The sequence below is a fragment of the Oxyura jamaicensis genome, chromosome 6, assembly GCF_011077185.1.
Source record: "Oxyura jamaicensis isolate SHBP4307 breed ruddy duck chromosome 6, BPBGC_Ojam_1.0, whole genome shotgun sequence".
Classification (NCBI taxonomy): Eukaryota; Metazoa; Chordata; class Aves; order Anseriformes; family Anatidae; genus Oxyura; species Oxyura jamaicensis.
In genome coordinates this window covers 35,339,179-35,358,840 of record NC_048898.1, presented here as the reverse complement: position 1 = coordinate 35,358,840, position 19,662 = coordinate 35,339,179, and the positions used below count along the sequence as shown (strand labels likewise).

The following is a 19,662-nucleotide window of genomic DNA, read 5'->3' as shown; positions in this document are numbered from 1 at the left end:
TACATTAGAGGCCATTAGAATGGATTTTCATGTAATGTTTTAAGTTTATTTAGGATGTACATTAGCCACTCTTTCATTCTGATGTATTAAATCAATGTATCTAGTAGTGTATGTTTAGAGAAGAAAGTACTTACACTGCAGGATATTTCTCCAGTATCAATAGATCAGTTGGTTATAAATTATTTTAATATCCTATTCATAAAAATAAAATACTCTACGTGGGCAAAAAATAACAGCCTGAAGTCTGAGAGTCCAAGGGGCTAAATAAAGGGTATGCAGCGCTGCACTGACTAGGGGAGCAGCACACGGTCTGTGTCCTTTGGTCTGCCCAGACACAGCTGGTGCTGCAACAGACCTGTGGTGGGGAGGTTGTGCAGGATGTTCACTGAAGCGTGGCTACAGTGCCATACTTTCACTTGAGGACAGGTTTTTTTTTTTGTTTTTTTTTTTTTTTTTTTTTGTAGTTGGTCGTGGTTGGTTGGTTTCATTTGGTTCGGTTTGGTTAGGTTTGGCTTTTTTAGGATTTGTACAGTAGTCAAATGAGAATGACTTTGAAGGAACATTAATGAGTTTATCCGGAGCCACTGTGTACCATAAAAAAGCTTGGCAAACCCAAAAAGATGATAGCATCAAATAAATACTGAAACAAGACCCAAAATACACCTCACTGGAGTACGGGTGTTACATTTGTTCCCCCGTACTTGGGAGTGACAGCAATAGTTAAGAGAGACAGCCCTGCAAATCAGCTGCGCTGCACTCAAAAGACGGAGTGAATTGCAAGGCAAGCATCCAAGCTGCCAGTGAGGGGGAAATTGTTCTGAAATCCAGAAAGTGGTGGTGGCATGCCAGGTTTTCATGCAAAGACTCTTCCTGCAGGGAGTTCTCCTGTTTTTCAAGGAACATGATCCATTTTAACATCCCCAACTAGTTTCAAAGCCCATTGGAGGTGCACTAGGAAGCCACAGGTGTGTACCCTTTGAGATTCAAACTGTTGTACCCGAGACTGAAATGGTTTGACTAGGTGATCAGCATAGATGAAGACCCAGCAAGGATCAGATGAGCAATGAAGGGAAGGAACCCCAGTAACCACCCAAGGAGGAGCACCACCACTTCACTTGTCCTGGGGGAAAGCCACCGAGGGGGGACACAGAGAGAAAGAAACTCCCTGAACACCTTGCAGAGTGATGGGGGTCATCACCACCAGGTTATAGGACTCTAGACTATAGGATGCAGAGGAAACAGCATTTTGGAATTGCATAAAGCTTATTATGGGATGTTTACAGGAATTAGCAAAGGCAAGGAAAGGGAGGGATGAAAGTGAATCGGTGATGAACAAATGGTGGGGAAATGGAGGGGAAAGGGGCTAATAGGCCCTGTTGTAGACCAAGAAACATATATATTTTGTAGAATTACCCTAATGCAGCTGGTAACTAAAGGCCTGTTCTTCATATCTGAAAGATGAGCAATATTAATAGGCACTGACAGACATAAAAAGTTCCATACCAAACATCCTAGCAGGTTTTTTTTTTTTTTCTTTAAAAAAAACAAAAAAAGGCATTTTGACATCACTATTAGCAGATACGAAAACTCATTTGGTTGCCTATCCTCAAGCACTTAATGCAGTCCAGCATTAATGTTCATTTTTCTGCTATCAATAACATTAGTGTTTTTAAAAACACAGATATAGATAGCAACACATACCAGTCTGCGAATTTCTCTCTCACACTCCCTCTTAATTCTGCTGATTTCCTCTTGATGCAGGTGATACACACTCCTTATCTCTGCTGCTTTAATTTTGTCAGCTTGGATGACCATAGTTAAGGCCTCTTCCACTTGTTTCTTAGCCCCCTTAAGTTCTGAAATTTCTTGCTGCATTTTTATTTTCTCAACTTCAAACCCCTTCTTGGCCTCCTCCTTTGCCTCTGAAAGCAGCACGGTTTTCACCTTGTCAGGAGCCCCATCACGTACAGCATTGAGAAGGGCCTGTAGTCTCTGGATTTCATTATCTTTAATTTTTATTACTCTAAGTAGTTCAGCTTCATGCTGCCTCAGAAGTGCTTCTCGAACAGCTTGGAGCTCCTTCATTTTCTCTTCATGAAGTTTGACTTTGAGCTCTGTTACCACCACTGTACTTTTATGCTGTTCGTGTTCTTTGATCTGCTTAACTTCCTGATTTTTCTCTCTTTCCAACTTGCTGACCTACATGGAAAATCAAAAAAGAGCAATGTTTTTATCAACAAAATTATTGCCACAAATTATGAGATAATCTAAAAATGGCATGGATCACTCTGCTACGTCAGAATCCGTTGTTGTGTGACTGTAACTTAGAGAGAAAGGCCTGCCCAATGTCGTAGTGAGTATGCCTGTGAGGTTACATTTGTGCATGCACATCAGAAGAGCTGGCAAAGTTGGCAGGCTGTCATCGGTGCTGTCCTGGGGTACAAATGAGAGCCACATGTGTCAGGGGAAAACATGATCCACCTCAGCTTTTTATTGATGTGGATGTGGAATAGTGGCAGGCATTGCACTAGAATATATTCCCAGCATGTATCTGCGGTAGCATTTAAAGTGTTAGCATAACTATCTCCTTTGAGCAGGCTTGTTCGGGGGCAGGGAGCGCACATCAATTCACTCTATCATTTCTGCCCCAGGATGTTTATCAGAGCAGCCTGTGCATGTATTTAAATGCTAAGATTAAGAAGTGGATATTCACAACATTATAATTACTTACTGAAGTGTTTACTGGGGAAAAGAAGTTCAGGTCAATTATTTTTAGTAAAGGTATTTTTTTTTCCTACGATGACACAGGAACATTTTCTTGCTAAGAACATGCCTAAATCTGTTTCCCATATGAGAGCACTCCACAGAACCAAACACTGCAGGCGTAAAGAAAAAACTGTGACATTACAGAGAACTGGGATAATTCTTCTAAAGAAAAAGTAATTTGTGAAAAGAGGAAAAAGAATCCTGACAACCCTGTAGAAAAGACATTCCTTTCACTAGAAAACAGCATAAGTGGAAATACTTGTATATTTAGAAAACAAGAAACAAAATCATACCATTGCCACTTTAGAAATTACTGATATTGAGGATGAATCTAGGCACCGATAATGATTTTTAGCATCACATCCTATTTTTATAAACAAATAATAAGCATTTGAAATTTCATAGACTTTAATTTGACCTATTTAGTGACCTGGATCCATCAGTGAACATGTAAGTATCATAAAGTTATGCAAGAAGCACAAAACCCAAGTGAGCTAACCATTAATATCCAAACACTACATGAAGTATACGCTCAGAAAGCAGACTAATGTGTCTGTGCTATAAACAGAATAATGTTTAAGATAATACACATTCAGGAAATAGCCAGCACCTTATAGAGGAAGTCTGAGTCTATTTTTCAGCTGGTAGCTGCAGGTCTCACACCACATCCCCTTAAGAATATACAAGAAACCAGAAGCTAAGCCATTATTTTGGCATTCAGACACACAGGTCCGAACTGTGCTGTATGCACGTGCATATGCAAGGTATAAAAAGCTCTGTGAGAGCTACTGGGAAGACCAAAACAACTGCGTCTTATCAGATGCTTTTTCAGCAATAAATTATGCATTACAAATAACAAAATGTATCTGACCACAGAAGGGTAAAAGGATATTTCAGTTTAAAACCAGGAAGTCAAGAAAAGCTATGATGAGAAGCCTTGTATCTGAAAGGAGTGGGGAAGGCTGAGGGAAGGAAAATAGGGTCCTCAGTCTTAAAGCTGTAAACTCTGATTCACAGTAAAATTATTAATAGATATTCTATTAAAATATGTGTGTGAATGTGTATAAGTATATATACACAAGCACAGACACTGCCTTTGGAGGCTTCCTTAAAAATTAGAATCATAGTCTACGGTGCCAAATTATAATGCAAGTTAATGGAAAAATACAGGATGTAATTCTGTCCCTGGCATAATAATGCATTTCTCTTAGGGCTCTGGAGCAACAAAAAAGAAAAAACAGAAGTTTATCAGTGGAAACTAATTAGGGATTACTGAAGAACAAATAACATTGCCCTGCCCTTGCTGAGAAGGGTGCTGAGGGTTGTGGAAGAGGCAGCCCAGAGGCTTGGCGGGGCTGCTGGTGGTCCGAAGGACTTTGAGCACAACCTCCAAACGAAATTGGCCTAGGTGCAAAAGAGAAGAACCAGCAAAGGGAACTTCTGACTACACAAAGTTGTATTCAGTCCTCATGGACTCATCCTTGCAAACAGGTAAGTACTTACTAGAAAAATTTCTAGCAGGAGAAACAAAAAGGGTGCACAGCTTCAACCCACCGCCCTGGCCATGCCACCTGTTTTGAGCAGCTGTGTGCTCCATCATTTCGCACAGAAGGCTGGTCCCTGTTGCTCACGTGCATCGCCCCAAGGATTTATTTCCGAAGCCAGGTACAAGCTGGCTGTGTGTGGGGCAACAGGCAAAGAGCGGTGGGAGCAAGACAGAGCAGGCTACCTCCGTTTTGATCACTGGGGGAGGGAAAGGAGAGGAAAGGAAGACACACACCTTACTCTTCTCCTGCTGGAGCTCGATCTGGATGTCGGTGAGCTTCGCCCTGAGCTCCTCATTGGCAGCCTGCAGCGCGGCCAAGGCCTCGGGCCTCTCTCCCCGGGCGCGGCTGCTGGCGCCCTTCCTCGACATGGTGAGGCGGCGTGGCGGGGTGCTGGCGCAGGCCCCGCCGTCCCGGCGCTGCGGCTGCTCCTCCTCGCCGCGCCCCGCTACATCTTCTCACCCGCCTGCAGGGAGGGAAGCAGAGGAGCACCGTGAACAGGCTGCTGTCACCGCCAAGAGCACAGCCGGGTGTCACCACCAAGGGCACGGCCGGGTGTCACCACCAAGAGCACGGCCGGGTGTCACCCATCACCAAGGGTGCGGCCAGGCTTCATCTTCTGCAGGACGTCAAGGTGTTCCGCTCGGAAGCGGTTTGGGGCACTCACACATGCCAGTAGCCAGCACCACACTGCTTCCCCACATCTGTCTTTCATACAGATCAGCTGGTTTATAGTAAATAAACATTTCTGATGGAGGCTGCTTCACCGTTTCATTGCCGCACAACATTAAGAGAGGTCAAGTCACACAGCATTCTGCTCATTACCACCTGAGCAATGCTTTAAAGGTACAAAAAACCAACCAACCAACCAAAGAACATTAAAAACATGAGTTTTAAAGACATTTTTTACTGCAGTCTGACAGTCCATTAACGTTTTGTACTTGATCACTACGTGCTGAACAAGTCATACAGGCTGCTGTCAGTTCTTCCTCTGGTCAGTATTTAATTCATTGCTTATTGATAGCATGAACAGATTTAATTTAATAGAAACCTAAGGATAACAAGAAATTCTGCACAAAAATGTCTTGTCCTACAGGATTTGTTTGGCACTAAAGCAGTGGAACATAAGTGCCATCCTAAAATACGGACGTTCCCCCAATGTTTCTTTCATACTTTGTATACTTTCAGGAGTTTTTCTTATAGAAAAATACTTTGTCAAAGCACCGCGGGAAAAAAAAAAATCAGCAGCACAAGCTACTTTGTAATTGTATTTTTCAGTCTGTAGATTTTGGGCTATGGGTGTGAAAATCCAGTTCGTTCACATTTAAAGGATAAACAGCAACACGCAGGCAAAGAAACAGTTGCCTCTGCTTCTCTGGGCGAAGCTGACTCAACTGTCAATTTTTTACTTTTAAGTTATCAGTGAAAAAATTAATGGGAGTGAAATTAATGGGAGAAGTGGCTGAATTTTGGGAGTAACTGAGGAAAGCTGCTGAGAGATGGGGAGCCGAGACTTGGAGAAACATGGTTGTTTCTTTCTGTGGTGCCTGCCTTTGTAGCCTTGAAGTTTCTATAGAAATAAAAAATGCGTTTGGTCATTCAAAGAAATTAAAATAAATAAAAATTTACAGACGTAGTCTGAAAAATCTCTAAGGAGAATGCAAAGATGTTCTTAGTGTTTAAAATTCATGCTTCTTTGTATAAGAAGATGCAGTGCATTAGCAATTACCCTACAAAAGAGGCTTCTTATAGAAAAAAATGGGGCAGCCTATAGCCACAGGTACTGAAGTCTCCTGCGATGAATGAAGCATTTGTGCATATTACAATGATTTTCTTAAACAATATGTTGTAATGATAGATGTAGTAGGTGGAGTCTGGTTATTTCACAACCTGAGGAAATGAGAAGCAGCACAATACGAGATTTTAATTGCTAATATGTGAATGTCAGAGAAATAATAAATATAATGATACAGTGATTTGTCAGAATAATTTAAATCAGAATGGTTATTTTCAACAGGAAAAAGCTACAGGAATTTTTTATTTGTTTACAGAAAACACAAGTAAGGAACTGAACCAGGAAAGTAAGCTGAAAGGCAAGAAGTAATGAGAGGTACGCTGGGAGGAGCACAAGGCCAGCAGCTGAATTTCTGGGAGACAGAGAGCAGTAACAGTGCAATCCGCCAGATACCCTGCACGCAGACCAGCTATTTCCCTAGCACGTGCTGGCATTGGCTCAGAGCCTCTGGGGAGCACCACACGGAGAAGCCCACCTACCCCTTGCAGGGGTAGGGACCAAGTGGCTTCTAAGCACAGCTCACTTGATGGGAACTCTGCCTGAGAGAGGACTAGTGGCGCTAATGCGTCCTCCTGCTTCCAGAGTTTGAGCTTTTAATTTTTGCTGAAAATATTACCGAGGTTTTCCTGCATGAGTCAACACATTTTGTACCAAGCATCTGCCTAAATATGATTTTTCTCTTCTAAAAACAGAACAAAACAAAAAAACACAAACACAAATAAAATAGCATATTCCAAGGAAGAACGGCTTGTATTGCAACATTTGCTTTGAGTGTGTCTACAAAACCCTTGAAGATAAAGCATAAAAGCAGCCCAGATCTGGTAAGCTGGAGGCCTGTCAGAGGTCCCAGGTGCCCGCCTTCAACCAAGCTTTGCCAGAACAGGCCGCCAACATCCAGAGCCCATTCCCCAGAAAGCAGGGCCAGGAGAATTTCTCCTCTGACAGCTGTGCTGCAGCTCATGGAAACATGCCCATGTCAAATCCCAGGTGACAATGGAGAGAGACAGAGCAAACTTTCAGATCCTATAGACTCCCATCAGTTCAGTGTGGGCAAGGGGGCCAGCATCAGGAACGTCTTCCAAACTAGAATGTTAAAGCTTTAATGAGATTTTCTTAGAGAAAAATCAGCTCCCTTGCCAGTACTTGAAGTAATAAGCTTGATTCAAAAAGAACCACACAGAAATTAGCTGAGGACTATTTTAATTAAGTCTTTAAAGCTGAAAAAAAGGACATAATGATAAAACTTGAATGTAGCCAAAAAAATATCCAAGGATTAAGAGATCTGGATAATAGGAATTTGATCAGCCTTGGTAATGATCTGTCTGCAAAATGTACTACTGGCAGTGAGAGCTGCAGAACAATAGGAAAGCCGCCCTGCACACCACGCTTCCAAGCTCAAAAACCTGTAGGAAGGATTCTCAGAGGAAGACACACAAGACAAAGAGCACACTTCCCCTGTCACAAAGTCAAAATGGGCTGCATTAGTGGCAGATGTGCTCATACAAACAGCGAAGTGGAAGGAGCATGCGGAGGAGGTGGCTGTGGTAGCATCTCCACATGCTGTTAGGAATCAGCAGGCAAGGAGTCACTGGTCAAGGACTGGCAGTACCCATCAGTGATGCTACAACTGCTTTTATTCCTGGATGTGTCGGACCTCAGACCCTGCTGGTGGGTGCCCTGCACATCCCTCCTGAAATGGAAAAGGCAGATACCGGAGAAAGACAGAGGAGGAAGTGCTCCTTGCCCTGCTGGGCACCCTGCTGGGGCACGGGGGCTCACGCTCCCCTCCCCGCAAGGCAGGGACCAACCCACCCCTTCGGTTACGAACCCAAGTCCTTGTTCTTCGGGAGAAGGGGGAGAGGAGGGAAGGGAAATCAGCCTAGGGCTGAGGACTGGGAGTTCCAGCGTTACTAAATGCTCACTTTAATTATTTAATTTTATCTAATTCTATGCAAATTAATAAATGATTAGTGAGTGATACGAAGATTTTAGACAGTCTATACTTGTGAAACTCCACTGGTTTCAGAGGCATTAGTTTTAAAGACAAGAAGCATTCAGGCTCTTGAGCTTCTAAACACAAAAAGATTAAAACACAGTGGGAATTATATATATTAATATTGACAAGATTTTTTTATATCTGGAAAACCAATAAACATAACCTGAGTTGCTGCTTACCTGCAAGAACATTGATTTTGAAGGCAAAGCAGCAAAAAAATAAAAAATAAAAATCATAATTAGTATTTACAACAGACTTTGTGTCAGAGAGAACAAAAGCATCAATAAACACGTTACCCAAACCATTCATTTGTCACTGGTTTTCTGTGCTGAAGAGAGCCGCAGGAAGAATAAACAAAAGACATACAGGCATCAAGCACGTACTCACTCTGCCACAGCCTGCAATTTACTCCCCGGGAGCAGACCAGCTCGGGAGGCATTGTCTGCATTGTCTGCTCGGGAGGCAATGGCTCTGCATTTCCTCGGGAGGTTTCAGTCCCTCCATCGGGCCTTTGCCTTCTGTTTTCTGCCCAGCCCCATGCCCTGCCCAGCCCCGTGCTCTCTCGGGCAGCACGAGGTTCTGATTTGGGGGGAGAAGGCAGCACTGCCCATGGCTGCCGGAGGCAGCAGGACGGGTCTGCCCGACATCCCTGCACGACCCTGCGAGCTGTGGCCTCCCGGCCCTTGGGCGGCACGTCTTCTCCTAGCTGGGACATGACAGGGGATAAAAGTGCAGCCAAGGATGGGCACAAACCATGGAGGAAAAGTGGATCCCAGCTCTGTTCTCCCCTGTGGCTGCAGGTGTGTCACACGGCTGCCACAGAACCACAGAAATGACTGCAGAATCGGCTCGGTTCGGGGCTCCTGGCCACAACCCTTCACCAGTTATTTTCAAGAACTGGTGAGACACACAGAGGACCCCTCCAGTCCTACGGATCAGAGCGGGATTTACGTGGTTTAGAACCATTCGTCCTTTTGGCGTATGCTGAATTGTTTTTCCGATGGATAATAATGGGAAATCAGACTGGGCGGAGTAAGGCAGCTTTCTAGTGGCCACCATGAGCTTCTGTGTCTGCAATGAAACAAGCATCATTGTTGTAAAGTATGAAAGTAGTTATTTGTATTTCAAAAAAAGTCATGGTCTTGTAACGCTGAACAGTGGTGTCTGTCGGTGCGTGCCTGTGCACACATGAGCCATCTGGGGACTGGTGGACAAATGCCAGTCTTAAATGAATACTCCTCCCAAATGCTGTGAGAAAAAATATTCATAAAAATATTTCCAAGCCAACATCATTGTACTTACACAGAACTCAGCAAACAGAGTTTGTCGTGCTGGAGAAGGGATGCTCTGACAGCTTGGTAATGTGTGGTGAGCCCCAAAAGCTAACGCTGAGGTGCCAAACCTGAGCAAACAGCCCAGCTCAGTGGGATCCTGTCTGCACAGTCCTGGGCACCAGTGGGCAGAAAAACACATTTCTGATACGCGAGGTATGTCACCCTTGAATTTTATTTTATTGTTCAACAAGTTCTGTAGAGGGGAATCTGAGAGACATTTTAGTAGTAATGTCTTCATATTTTTGATATAGGGAGAATATATTAATAGATATATGGATATGATTCCTGGCACGTTTGATATTGAAAATAGCATCAATTATGCATAAGGTGTCTTCAGCAGGGCTCATCATTCTTTTTGCCTCCTGACTTGCAGTTCAGACATAAAGGCTAATTGGAAAATACATTTTCTAGTTAACAGTTTCTGAATCCAGAGTTTCACCATGCTTAAATTAAATGAATAGATTGCTACCAGAGTACCAATATTTTAAACAAAACAGCTTAAACAAAACACTGTTCTTACAAATACTGGACATTTCAAATATATGACATGAGCTTATGAAAATGCTATCCTTTTTCTCTTTTGAAAAGCTATTATTGCTAAAGGCTTTATACAATCCTTTTTCAGTCTCTGGCACACCTCAAAATTGAAAGAAAATGCAATATACAAATGCAAAATGCAACTCGGCCATGGACTTATATGTTTGATATGGTTGAGTTCCCACTTCTGATATGGGGAAGCTCTTCTTGAGTAATCTCTTTTTCACTTAGGATTTCAACAGTTTATAGATCTGAATAAAAGAAAATTAATTGGCTGTCCTCTGAAAGGTAGTTTCATGCTGGGCCAAAGTGCTGGTTTTGTGCTGTTTTTTTTTTTTTATGCCTCAGAGATATTAGGTTACTGTGCGACTCTCTCATGATTAAAAAGTAGGTAAAACTGAAAACCAAATATTATACTAAATTGAAAAAAAAACATGGTTAATGCAGTTTGACATGACAAAGCTGCCATGACAGCAGTTGCAAGATAACCTTCAGGACGTGAACTCCCCCATCGAGCAGAAAAGGGTTCAAGCCTTGCTAGCCCATGCATGGGCAAACCCCAGCAGCCGTAGCTATGACAGAACCAAGCTCCACGTGAGCTGGCACTAGCTCCTAGGGTGGTTTGCTGTCCCGCCAGCCCGGGCTGGCCTTATCCCTATCCCAGGAGGACGGCGAGACCCCAGCAGGGCGGCATCGTGCCACAGGGAGGGCAGGGTCACCCCGGGCTCGCCAGACTTGGGAAGGGAGGGATTAAGGAGGAGGAATGGAGTACGTTTTGATGTGATACTCAGACCTTATCCTGGTGTTAGACCACACTTTGCTGAGTTTCAGTAGTGAAATCAGCATAGGAAGTGAATGATAGAGCATTTTAAAAGGGAAGCCATGTAAAGTCTCATTTCTTCAAATCCCCACTTTTAGCGGAAGCGACCTGTACCAATAAGAAACTAGAGCACTTCCCAGAGTTCACAGATCCCTGATTATCCCATGCAACCTTAATTTAGCGCTACTATGAACATACATATATTATTATATATATATTTACATATATATATATATATTTAGAAATATATAATCAAACTCATCTCAGTTCAATTTTTTTAAGAAGAACACCAAATGCACTTAGCTCAACTTCCAATATCTGTCTCAACCACACTTTTGCTGAGAAAGTTTCAGGCTTAAAACAAAACGTGCATGAAATATGGCAGAAGACAGCAAAGTAAAACTCAAGCACACAGGGCATGAATTCAGGATGCAGAAGACTTACATTCAGGGCCCTACTTCTAATCAAGTGTGGTGCTGACTGGGAAACAGCATCTTTTCCTGATGATTTCCACTCTGAAAAGAGCTAGAACATGCTTCTGTATGCCAGTAAGTCCCTTGTGGGGACTACCCTTGTGCACCTACCGAGTGCACATCCTTAACAACAATTAGCTGTTCTAGGGTAAACCTCAGTTTCCATAGGGGAAAAACAAACACAATATTTCCCAGCATGGAACAACTTCTAAAACTTAAATTTGATGACACAGTAACTGGTTAAAAGAAAAAAAAAAAAGGCAAAACCCAGCACCATGCAGTAATGAGTTTCTGCAGATGGAAGTCTAGCCAAAGTTTTGCTTAGGATTAGATCAATTCCAGCAACAGCTTTAATGGACACATGTCAAATCCTGACTGACCTGAATTTTTCCTCAAAGATTAATCCCTCACCCACTGTTAACTTTAACTCATTGATGGGTGGACCAAGGTTACAGAATCCAAAGCAAAATCCTGAACCCTGTAAGCCACACACACATTGCTTGCCTGCTGCATCACATGTACACATATATAAACCCCAACCCCTAATTTTTCATAATAAATTTTTACTTTTTTTTTTTTTTTTTTTAATGCAAGACATAGGTGGCTGCCCCTTCTATGAATAGCCTACATAGTTAACAAATAGTTTCTAGTAAAAACAAAAGAGAGTAATAAAATTTAAGTACTGGAAGACATAATTGTTACTAAATCTGAACATGTAGAACCAGATATTTTAACACCACAAGTTTAACATTACCTAAGCAGGACACCTTTCTTACTTTCACATCTCTTATGGCTAAACTGCTGAAAGTAAAGAAATTATATAAGTTAAAACAGTAACTATTATGTAGGAAGATAATTTTCCTTTTTCCTTAGATATTCTGCAGTACTTTAGGTACAAAAATACATTGGAGTTATTACAATAATATTACAAAAATACACCTATCCAAATTCTCAGCTAAACTGGAGCAACTCGGAATAATTTCACTGATTTGTCTAGGGTTATTAGCGAGGAGTGCATTTCAGACTTAGTTCTGTCAGCTTAATGTTGTGTCATTCCATTATCTCGATCACAAACAAACTGTCTGAGCAATGCCATCCATTTTCCCAAGGAATTCATCCCTGTATAATTAACTACAATCAACTGTAACACAGATGGCGTCGTATGATCCAAAAGTGCTTTATGGAAACCTTTTAAGCATGTTATTAACATCCCTAAATAACTAACTATTTAATGCTACCTCTCCAACCCTCTTCTGCGTGAACACACAACACAGCTGGATCTGAGAGCAAAAGGCAGCATTTAAATGCAGCACTGTTATAAAAGAATTTCAGCTCTTGGAGTTATTCAATTTATAAATCAGTTTGTAAATAACAGGCTCTACTGTGGCAACAAAAACATTGCATTTTAGATTTCACAAATAAGACTAATTTTCAGAATGATTCATCTTCAGCAAACTCATCAATGTGGAACTGGACAGCATGGAAGGCCACTGATGGGAGGTAGAGCCTTTCTTTAGCCTGACCGTGGCTTTCCAAGTGAACAAAATGTATTTTTATTTGTCACATTTTGTTTCTTCTATAACTAGATGTGTGCCCAGTCCTATGCTGATATAAAAATTTCCATTTAACAGCAACAAGCAAGAATTTGAATGGAAAGATAAATCTCCTGAACGAAAATCAATTGCAAGTTGTTAAATGCCCATCAGGCTCTAATGCAAAGCTGTTCATTCACCCCTCCCCGAAGCTGATTCTCTGGGGATCAGATTACTTCCGACCTGTTTTCTTATTAGTTTAAATTACCTCGTCTTGACTGTTGCTGAGATTCTGCTCCCTGATTTCAGCCCACCTCTGCCCACTTACTTAACAGGGAGCAAGCCCCTTGGCCCAGAGGCTGATTAAGAAAGAAAGCAAAAACATGATCAAACAGACTTGTGGAGACTTCTTCTGACAATGCTTTAGCAGGGACAGGCTGGAGTACCCACCGAAGACAGCAGCGCTGGGGACTAGCACCCTTCCTCTCCCCCAAACATCTGTTTGACGTGGGCAGTCCCAGTGAGGGCTGGATGTCCAAAATTTCATGGAATCACGTATGAGCCTGATGGCATGGTCTCAGGTGGGAAGATGGTCCCTGGGAAAGACCAAGAGAGCTTTTAGTAAGTTCTGGTAAAAGGGAGTATTAAAGTAACTGAAGAGGCAACGTGCTGCTCCTCTGGCTTCTGGCAAGAACATTGTTAGAGAAGGTGAAACAGAGAGTGATGTCCAATTTAGAGATGACAAATGAGCACAGAAAAGAAAAGCTGTTCAAACAGCACATTACCATGACCTAACGTTTGATTCTCAGTATCACACAGTGGCGCTCCTAAATATTTGAAGTGGAGCGCATTAAACAAATATTCAGTATAGGAACTGGACTGGCAAAACCGTAATGAACACAACAGTCATTTTTATGTATTGTTACCCAATTAGCTGGAGTTATTTTACGTACACAGATTTCTATTACATTATAACATAATGGCATAGGGAAGGGAGTCATTTCCAGAACAAGTTTTTATTTATGTGCTCTGGGGTTATTAGCTCAGTTTTACTTTCCTTCCTGAAGGAAGCCAGCAGTTTGATACAGCAGAGCTCTCGACGTTCAGCGAGAGCAGTGCTTTTCAATTGCTGGGTTTCCTCCATGTGTTTGCACCATCACTTAAAACACACTGGGAGGCGGGAGAGCAGTGTAAGGGAAGAGAGACGCACAAAAGAAGACTAAGTTATAGACGGATACAAGGGACAAAACAAGGGCGTTACTACTATCAGTTTTGGTTAAAAAGCCAGACTTTGCACTTTCACAATAGCAGTTCTGAGCTTGAGCAGCACCGACTTCAGCAGCAGCACATCACCACTGCTGCTGTAGAACTTGCTTCCCACTGCCCCGTGGAAGCTAGAGCAGGCACGTTCACTGCCTGTACAGCCACAGGGACACCTCGAGTCGCACTGAAAACACCCCCAGGCACCAAACCTTTACTTGTTTCTACATCATGTTGAGGAGATAAGAATTGCAGTATTTAGCTTACCACACCTTGCTGTGAAATGAGCACTGAAGCTGATGGAAATGTAATATCCAGCTTAAGGTCTCAATTCTATATATTTTGTTTGTTTGTGACGCAACAAACTTGTAATAGAAACCCCAAAAGCTTCAACTGGATAATGTGGACTGCTTTTCTTGGCTTCCTGAATTTCACTGAAGATCTCACACATGAAGCAAAATGAACTGTAATTTAGAAGTGTTGAAATATAAAATAGATGGAGACAGATCTAAGTGAATAACAGAAAATAACAGAAACTTTTTTTTTTTTTTTTAAGTACATGAGAATAGCTACTGAATTTACCACTAGTATCTTTGGGGACACCAGATCACTGTATTAAGATAAACTTCTGCATAACTAATTAATTCATATGCTCTCACAGGTTTCAGGATTCACCCATTAATCAGCAAGTGATCAATGACTTCTCACAGCTAATGGCAAAATACACAACTCCTTGATACTGCACATTTTAACAGCATAGAATTGCCCATTAGGAGAATCTGAATTCCACAATCCCTTTTAGAAAAGGATTTAATATTTATATAGATATATATTGTTGGACAGCTCCACAGAGCAGCTCCACTACATATCTAGAAAGGTGGCGTTTATGCAAGGGGCGAAGATACCAGGCAGGAACAGTGCGGTTGGGAACAGCTGTAACCCCCGGTGGCCTCACTCACAGCCCTCTGAAATCATGTGTTTTCCATTTATTTCACCAGGCTGTCAATTAGGCACTTGAGCCAAGTTCCACTCAAGTCAGTAGGAAACTTGCCATTCGCTAAAGCGATCCAGCCATTAATGTGGTGGGAAGTCATGGCCTGAAAGGCACTTCTCACCAGCAACAGCTCAGCGAGCACAGCCCCGTCCATAGACAGCCAAGCCCAGCGTGCTGCCAGCATGAGATGGGTTCTGGGGATTAGCGAGGCTTTGGATGTGGAGCTGGTGTTCACCCTCAGAGCCAGGAACACGATGGTTCAGCAGAGCCAGCTCCCTGGAGGCCCTGGCTCTTTTCCTGAGAAGCTCTGCCTGGTCCCAGCGCAGCGGCACGGCATCTCCCATGGCAGTACCAGCCCGTGCACCGGCACAGCCCGGGGAAGGGTGGGTGAAAAAATGGGGAATTAGCAGAGGAGGATGTGGACAGCAGAGCTAGCTGAATGCTTTAACAGAAAGCACCACTTTTTAAATTATTATTTGCTTCTGGTATGCAAAGGGCCCATTGAGACCAACCACTTTTTGGCAAATAATCTATCAGCTTGGGGTCGGAACTCAGACATTCTCCTGTAAATCACGGCTCAGTCCCAAGTGCTTGGGTCAGTAGAAAAGAACCCTACTGACGTGTGTTATGAAGCCAACTCAGGCAAGAGCCAACACATCCTCTAATCTGTGCTATGTACTGGAGTACTCAGTACCTGGAGAGGCAGGAATACCCCTATTTTGTCTGGCTAAGTACATATTTACAACTATAAGGAAAGCATTTTAATCTTTTGAATTAAATTAAAAACATTAATAAGATTTAAAATAAGCAACATCAACAAGATGAAACAAAACAAACAAACAAACCTGAATCTTCCAGGCCCTGGAAGATGGCTGAATAAAATCCTAAAGGCAAAATGCCCTCCCAGATACTGGAACAGAAAGACTAATGAAGCTTGCAGTAACAGAACTCATGTTTCCGAACAGAAAAGCAAAGCAGTGACTAGGAGGGAAATGCTCAGAGCACATAGGAAAGGCCATAAGAAGAGGACATGCCCCGTGCGTCGTGGAGCAAAGCCTTCCCGGGCCAGAGGCATGTCACCGGAGGTGCTTCGTGCTAAGGATATGCAGATGCAGTGTTTTTTCACTGCTGCTGACCTTGTCAAGGTGATTTCTGCTCATAGGTGGCTATGCATTAACCAGATATACATGGCTGAGAATTTTTAAGCTATAATCTGATTTTTACTTTTTTTTTTTTTTTTTTTTTTTTTAAGCTGATTTGATTTGAGATGCTGCATCAATCTTCCCAGTCAATTTGCTTGGCAGGCAGATATCCATTTCTCTGCAGTTTTGTGCAACAGACCAGTAAGTGGGTTTGAGACTTCCTTTCAGCATGGCAGAACCAGACCCATCTGAAATGAAGCCAAGAATCCAGTCCTTTAGGGAAACCTTATTTATAGTCCTTTAGGGAAACCTTATATATCAGGAGCTCCTGAGCACAGGAGCTCAGTAACCTCTTACTTATTTCTATAACCAAGACTAACAGCCAGAAGAGAGGCTAACTTCCACGGAAAATCCCATTCAGTTCACATACACGGTCATGCTGAAGATACAGAGTTACTAACAGGGATCATGCAGATTGAACCTTCTATTACTGCACTAAATGTAATCAGCAACAAATGTAAAAATAATTGGAATGAGCATCCCAGAAGGTGGTTCATCCGAAAAAGTATGCGTGTGTGTGCAATGAGAAAGTCAATATAAATTATACCATGTTTCACAGCCTCCTGTTACTTGGACCAAAAGGACAAACGCACACAGAGGATTAAACCTCTAACGGCACCAGGTAACTCATGTGGTTCTACCTGCCATCAAAAGACATCCAGGGACCATTATGCAAAGGCAAAAATGAAATGAAACATAAACCCAGCTAGAAACAGAAGATGTCCATAGAACTTGAGATGTGTTGATGTCAATCAGCACACTTCAGCACTGGCTGCTAACATAAAAGAGTATAACAAGAACATTTGTTGTTCTTGTATAGCTAAGTCCTGCCATTCTAAAATACAGAGCAAAACTTGCCATGCATCCCTTAATCAGGTTATTTCAACAAAAAGCACCTGCTTTATCTAGCTCCCTTCAAACAAAAGTGTCTGTTCTCAGGTTCTCAGGATTTGCATTTAGAAATCAATGGTGAAAGCAGAGAGCTTAAAGTACCCAATGCCACCACAAATGATGAGAAAGACTTCGTCTCTCAGGTAAGCCAAATACAGATTCAAAATAAAACATTGATGAGCCAAAACCTTGTGGTCTATCCACAGGTGGAATCAGCCCCCAAGCTCCCTTTGTAGGCTTGGAGCTCTGCTAATTTGCCATCAGTGCTGTAACTCTGGATGCTGCTCGGGCACAGGAACTGTCCACTTGATATTCCAGATATGCAGTATAATCCAAGCGAATAAAAACAGAGATAAAACAACACCAAAAAGAGAACTGATGTTTCTAGTTTCTAAAGCCTCCTGGCCCTCCAGAGGACAGGAGCTGAGAGGTGCCAGACCGGAGCCTGGCGGCAGCCGAGGCACCAAGTGCCCAGCGTCATTGTGTGGGGCTCCTGTCCCCTGTACTCACAGCAGCTCCAGTAAAACACCCGCAACCCCAGCCATCCTTGTTTAGAGGCTGTCAGGACTCCCCTCAGCACTGCCTGGGCTCACAGGCCGCGTCCCTTCCTCCCGCCGTGCTGAGGGCCACGCAGAGCCTCGCCCTCCTGCTGGGAGCAGAGATCCAGAGGATCCAGCAGAAGTTCCTCAGCCTTCCTTAGCCCCCACAGTGCCAAGTGACAAAAACAACACACTGCAGGGGAAATCTGCGATACCACACTTGCTCTTTTGGCCCTTAAAGCACCAAGCACTAAGTCACCCAGCCCCTGTGGCGTCTTCTGGCAGCAAGGCCTGCGGGTGACTTACCTTGGGAGAACCTGCTCACAGGCAGACCTCTCCCTCCCAGGGGCTTGTTCGGACTGGAAATAGTGCTAGCCTTGCTTTAGTGTTGCATCTGGGTAATCTAGCATTTAAATCCCGGATTTTCCAGCCTTAGAGCCTTCCGCACTTACTCCTTCAGAGAAAGTTGCTTCTCGCACGGCTTGTGCTGCACCGATCTTTAGCTAAGAGGATGTGTCCATCTGCCTTCTGACCCTCTGCCTGGTCCTTGCTCCTCACAGCGGGAGCAGCCTGTGCCAGGCTCTGCACTTTGCCTGCGGGCACAAGGAACCGCGGGGCTCCGTCCTGCCCACGGCTGCCACTGCAGCCGCAGGGTCTGTGGTGTTGGAGGACGGAGCTGTGCCTCTCCTGGGCAGCGTAACGCACAGCAACAGCCATGGTCTCTGTCTGGCTGCAGCCTGAGTTGTGACAAAAGATAGGTAAGAACTGCACAAACGCTTGTCATCAAGCCCGCAAGCTCCAGAGAAGTCCACGTCCAGGCAGACATGCTGATGCTGCTGTGGCTACCTGCAGAGAGCTGCTCCCGGCAGGCAGAAGGGTTTCACAGGCGGAGCTGAATCCGGGCTAGCAGACCTCAGAGAAACCTGGCATGTAAATGTGAAAAGGATGCGAGAATGCAAACCTGAGCCTCAGCTTCACAATGCATACTTCAGGATTGGATGCTTACACAATTAACTGCTTAAGAAGATTTAGTAAGATGACATACAACAAATTCTAGGCATGGGAGGGGGCTAGAAACAAAGGAGGAACAGCCACTGAGATGGGGAGATTCCCAGCTGAGGGCTCCAAGGGCTGGCAGCGTTTGACATTCTGCTGGAGACCTGCAAAAAGAGTAAAGGGTGGGATATCAAAATCTGCTGATAATAGGGGATTATTTAGGTCAATCAAGATGAGAGAGGAATATAAGGCAAGAAAAGGGAAGAGAAAACTAAAACAATAACCGCAGACTAGAAAATTAAGTAACTAAGCAACATGAAATTCAATGCGGGAAAGTACAAGATAATCCATATTTAAAAATATATTTTGACATATCCTGCAGACAGAGTTTAGAAGGAAAGATCAAGTCGTCATTGAGGACATCTGCTGTGCATGCAGCTAGGTAAATAAGATATTAGATTTTAATAGCAGGAGGCAGGAAACAAGATGAAAAGCATTATAGTGCTGCAGAAGGATAAGTGGTAGGTACTCGTGAATACAGGAATATTCATCTAAAAGAAACGTGAAACGTACAGCCAGGTAACAAGAGAATCAAGAGCTGTGGTTTTCTGAAGAGGCATTAACCAGGCAGCTATAAATGACTGATACCATGGAGGTGAAAAGAATGTTTCATTTACTTTTTCACAATAATGCAAACACAAGAAGCCACCCGACGTTATTAAGGGGCATTGGCAGGAGGCAGTTACAGGATTTTCACAGTGGACAGACAAATCTTCCCTTTTGCACAGCATGCTGCAGACACTGCCAGCACTCCTCCGTCGTTCTGCTGCTCCTGCCATCAAACCACCACAAGCCAAACCCACTGTGAGAGACAAATGCTGCTGCTCCGAGCGGAGCCCTCACCCTGCCCTGCGTGAGCCACCGGCTGCAGGGTGACGGCGGCAGAGCTGGTGGCTTCCAGTGCCAGCAGGACCTGGTGCAGC

The 19,662-nt window shown here is 43.4% G+C and overlaps 1 protein-coding gene across 18 annotated transcripts in view; it reads right to left on the bottom strand.

Moving 5' to 3' along the window:
- Positions 1-19,662, bottom strand: part of JAKMIP3 (Janus kinase and microtubule interacting protein 3) — an 84,949-nt gene that overhangs the window by 47,896 nt on the left and 17,391 nt on the right. For 17 of the 18 annotated variants that reach the window (XM_035329454.1, XM_035329466.1, XM_035329465.1 and 14 more), the window contains exons 2-4: positions 13,248-13,393; positions 4,547-4,776; positions 1,702-2,199 (exon numbers count right to left, since the gene is read on the bottom strand). In XM_035329454.1, coding sequence (XP_035185345.1) covers positions 1,702-2,199; positions 4,547-4,681 — 633 coding nt within the window. In that variant the 5' untranslated portion in view covers positions 4,682-4,776; positions 13,248-13,393. The remainder of the gene's footprint in view (positions 1-1,701; positions 2,200-4,546; positions 4,777-13,247; positions 13,394-19,662) is intronic. The other variant, XM_035329459.1, reaches the window with a different exon arrangement.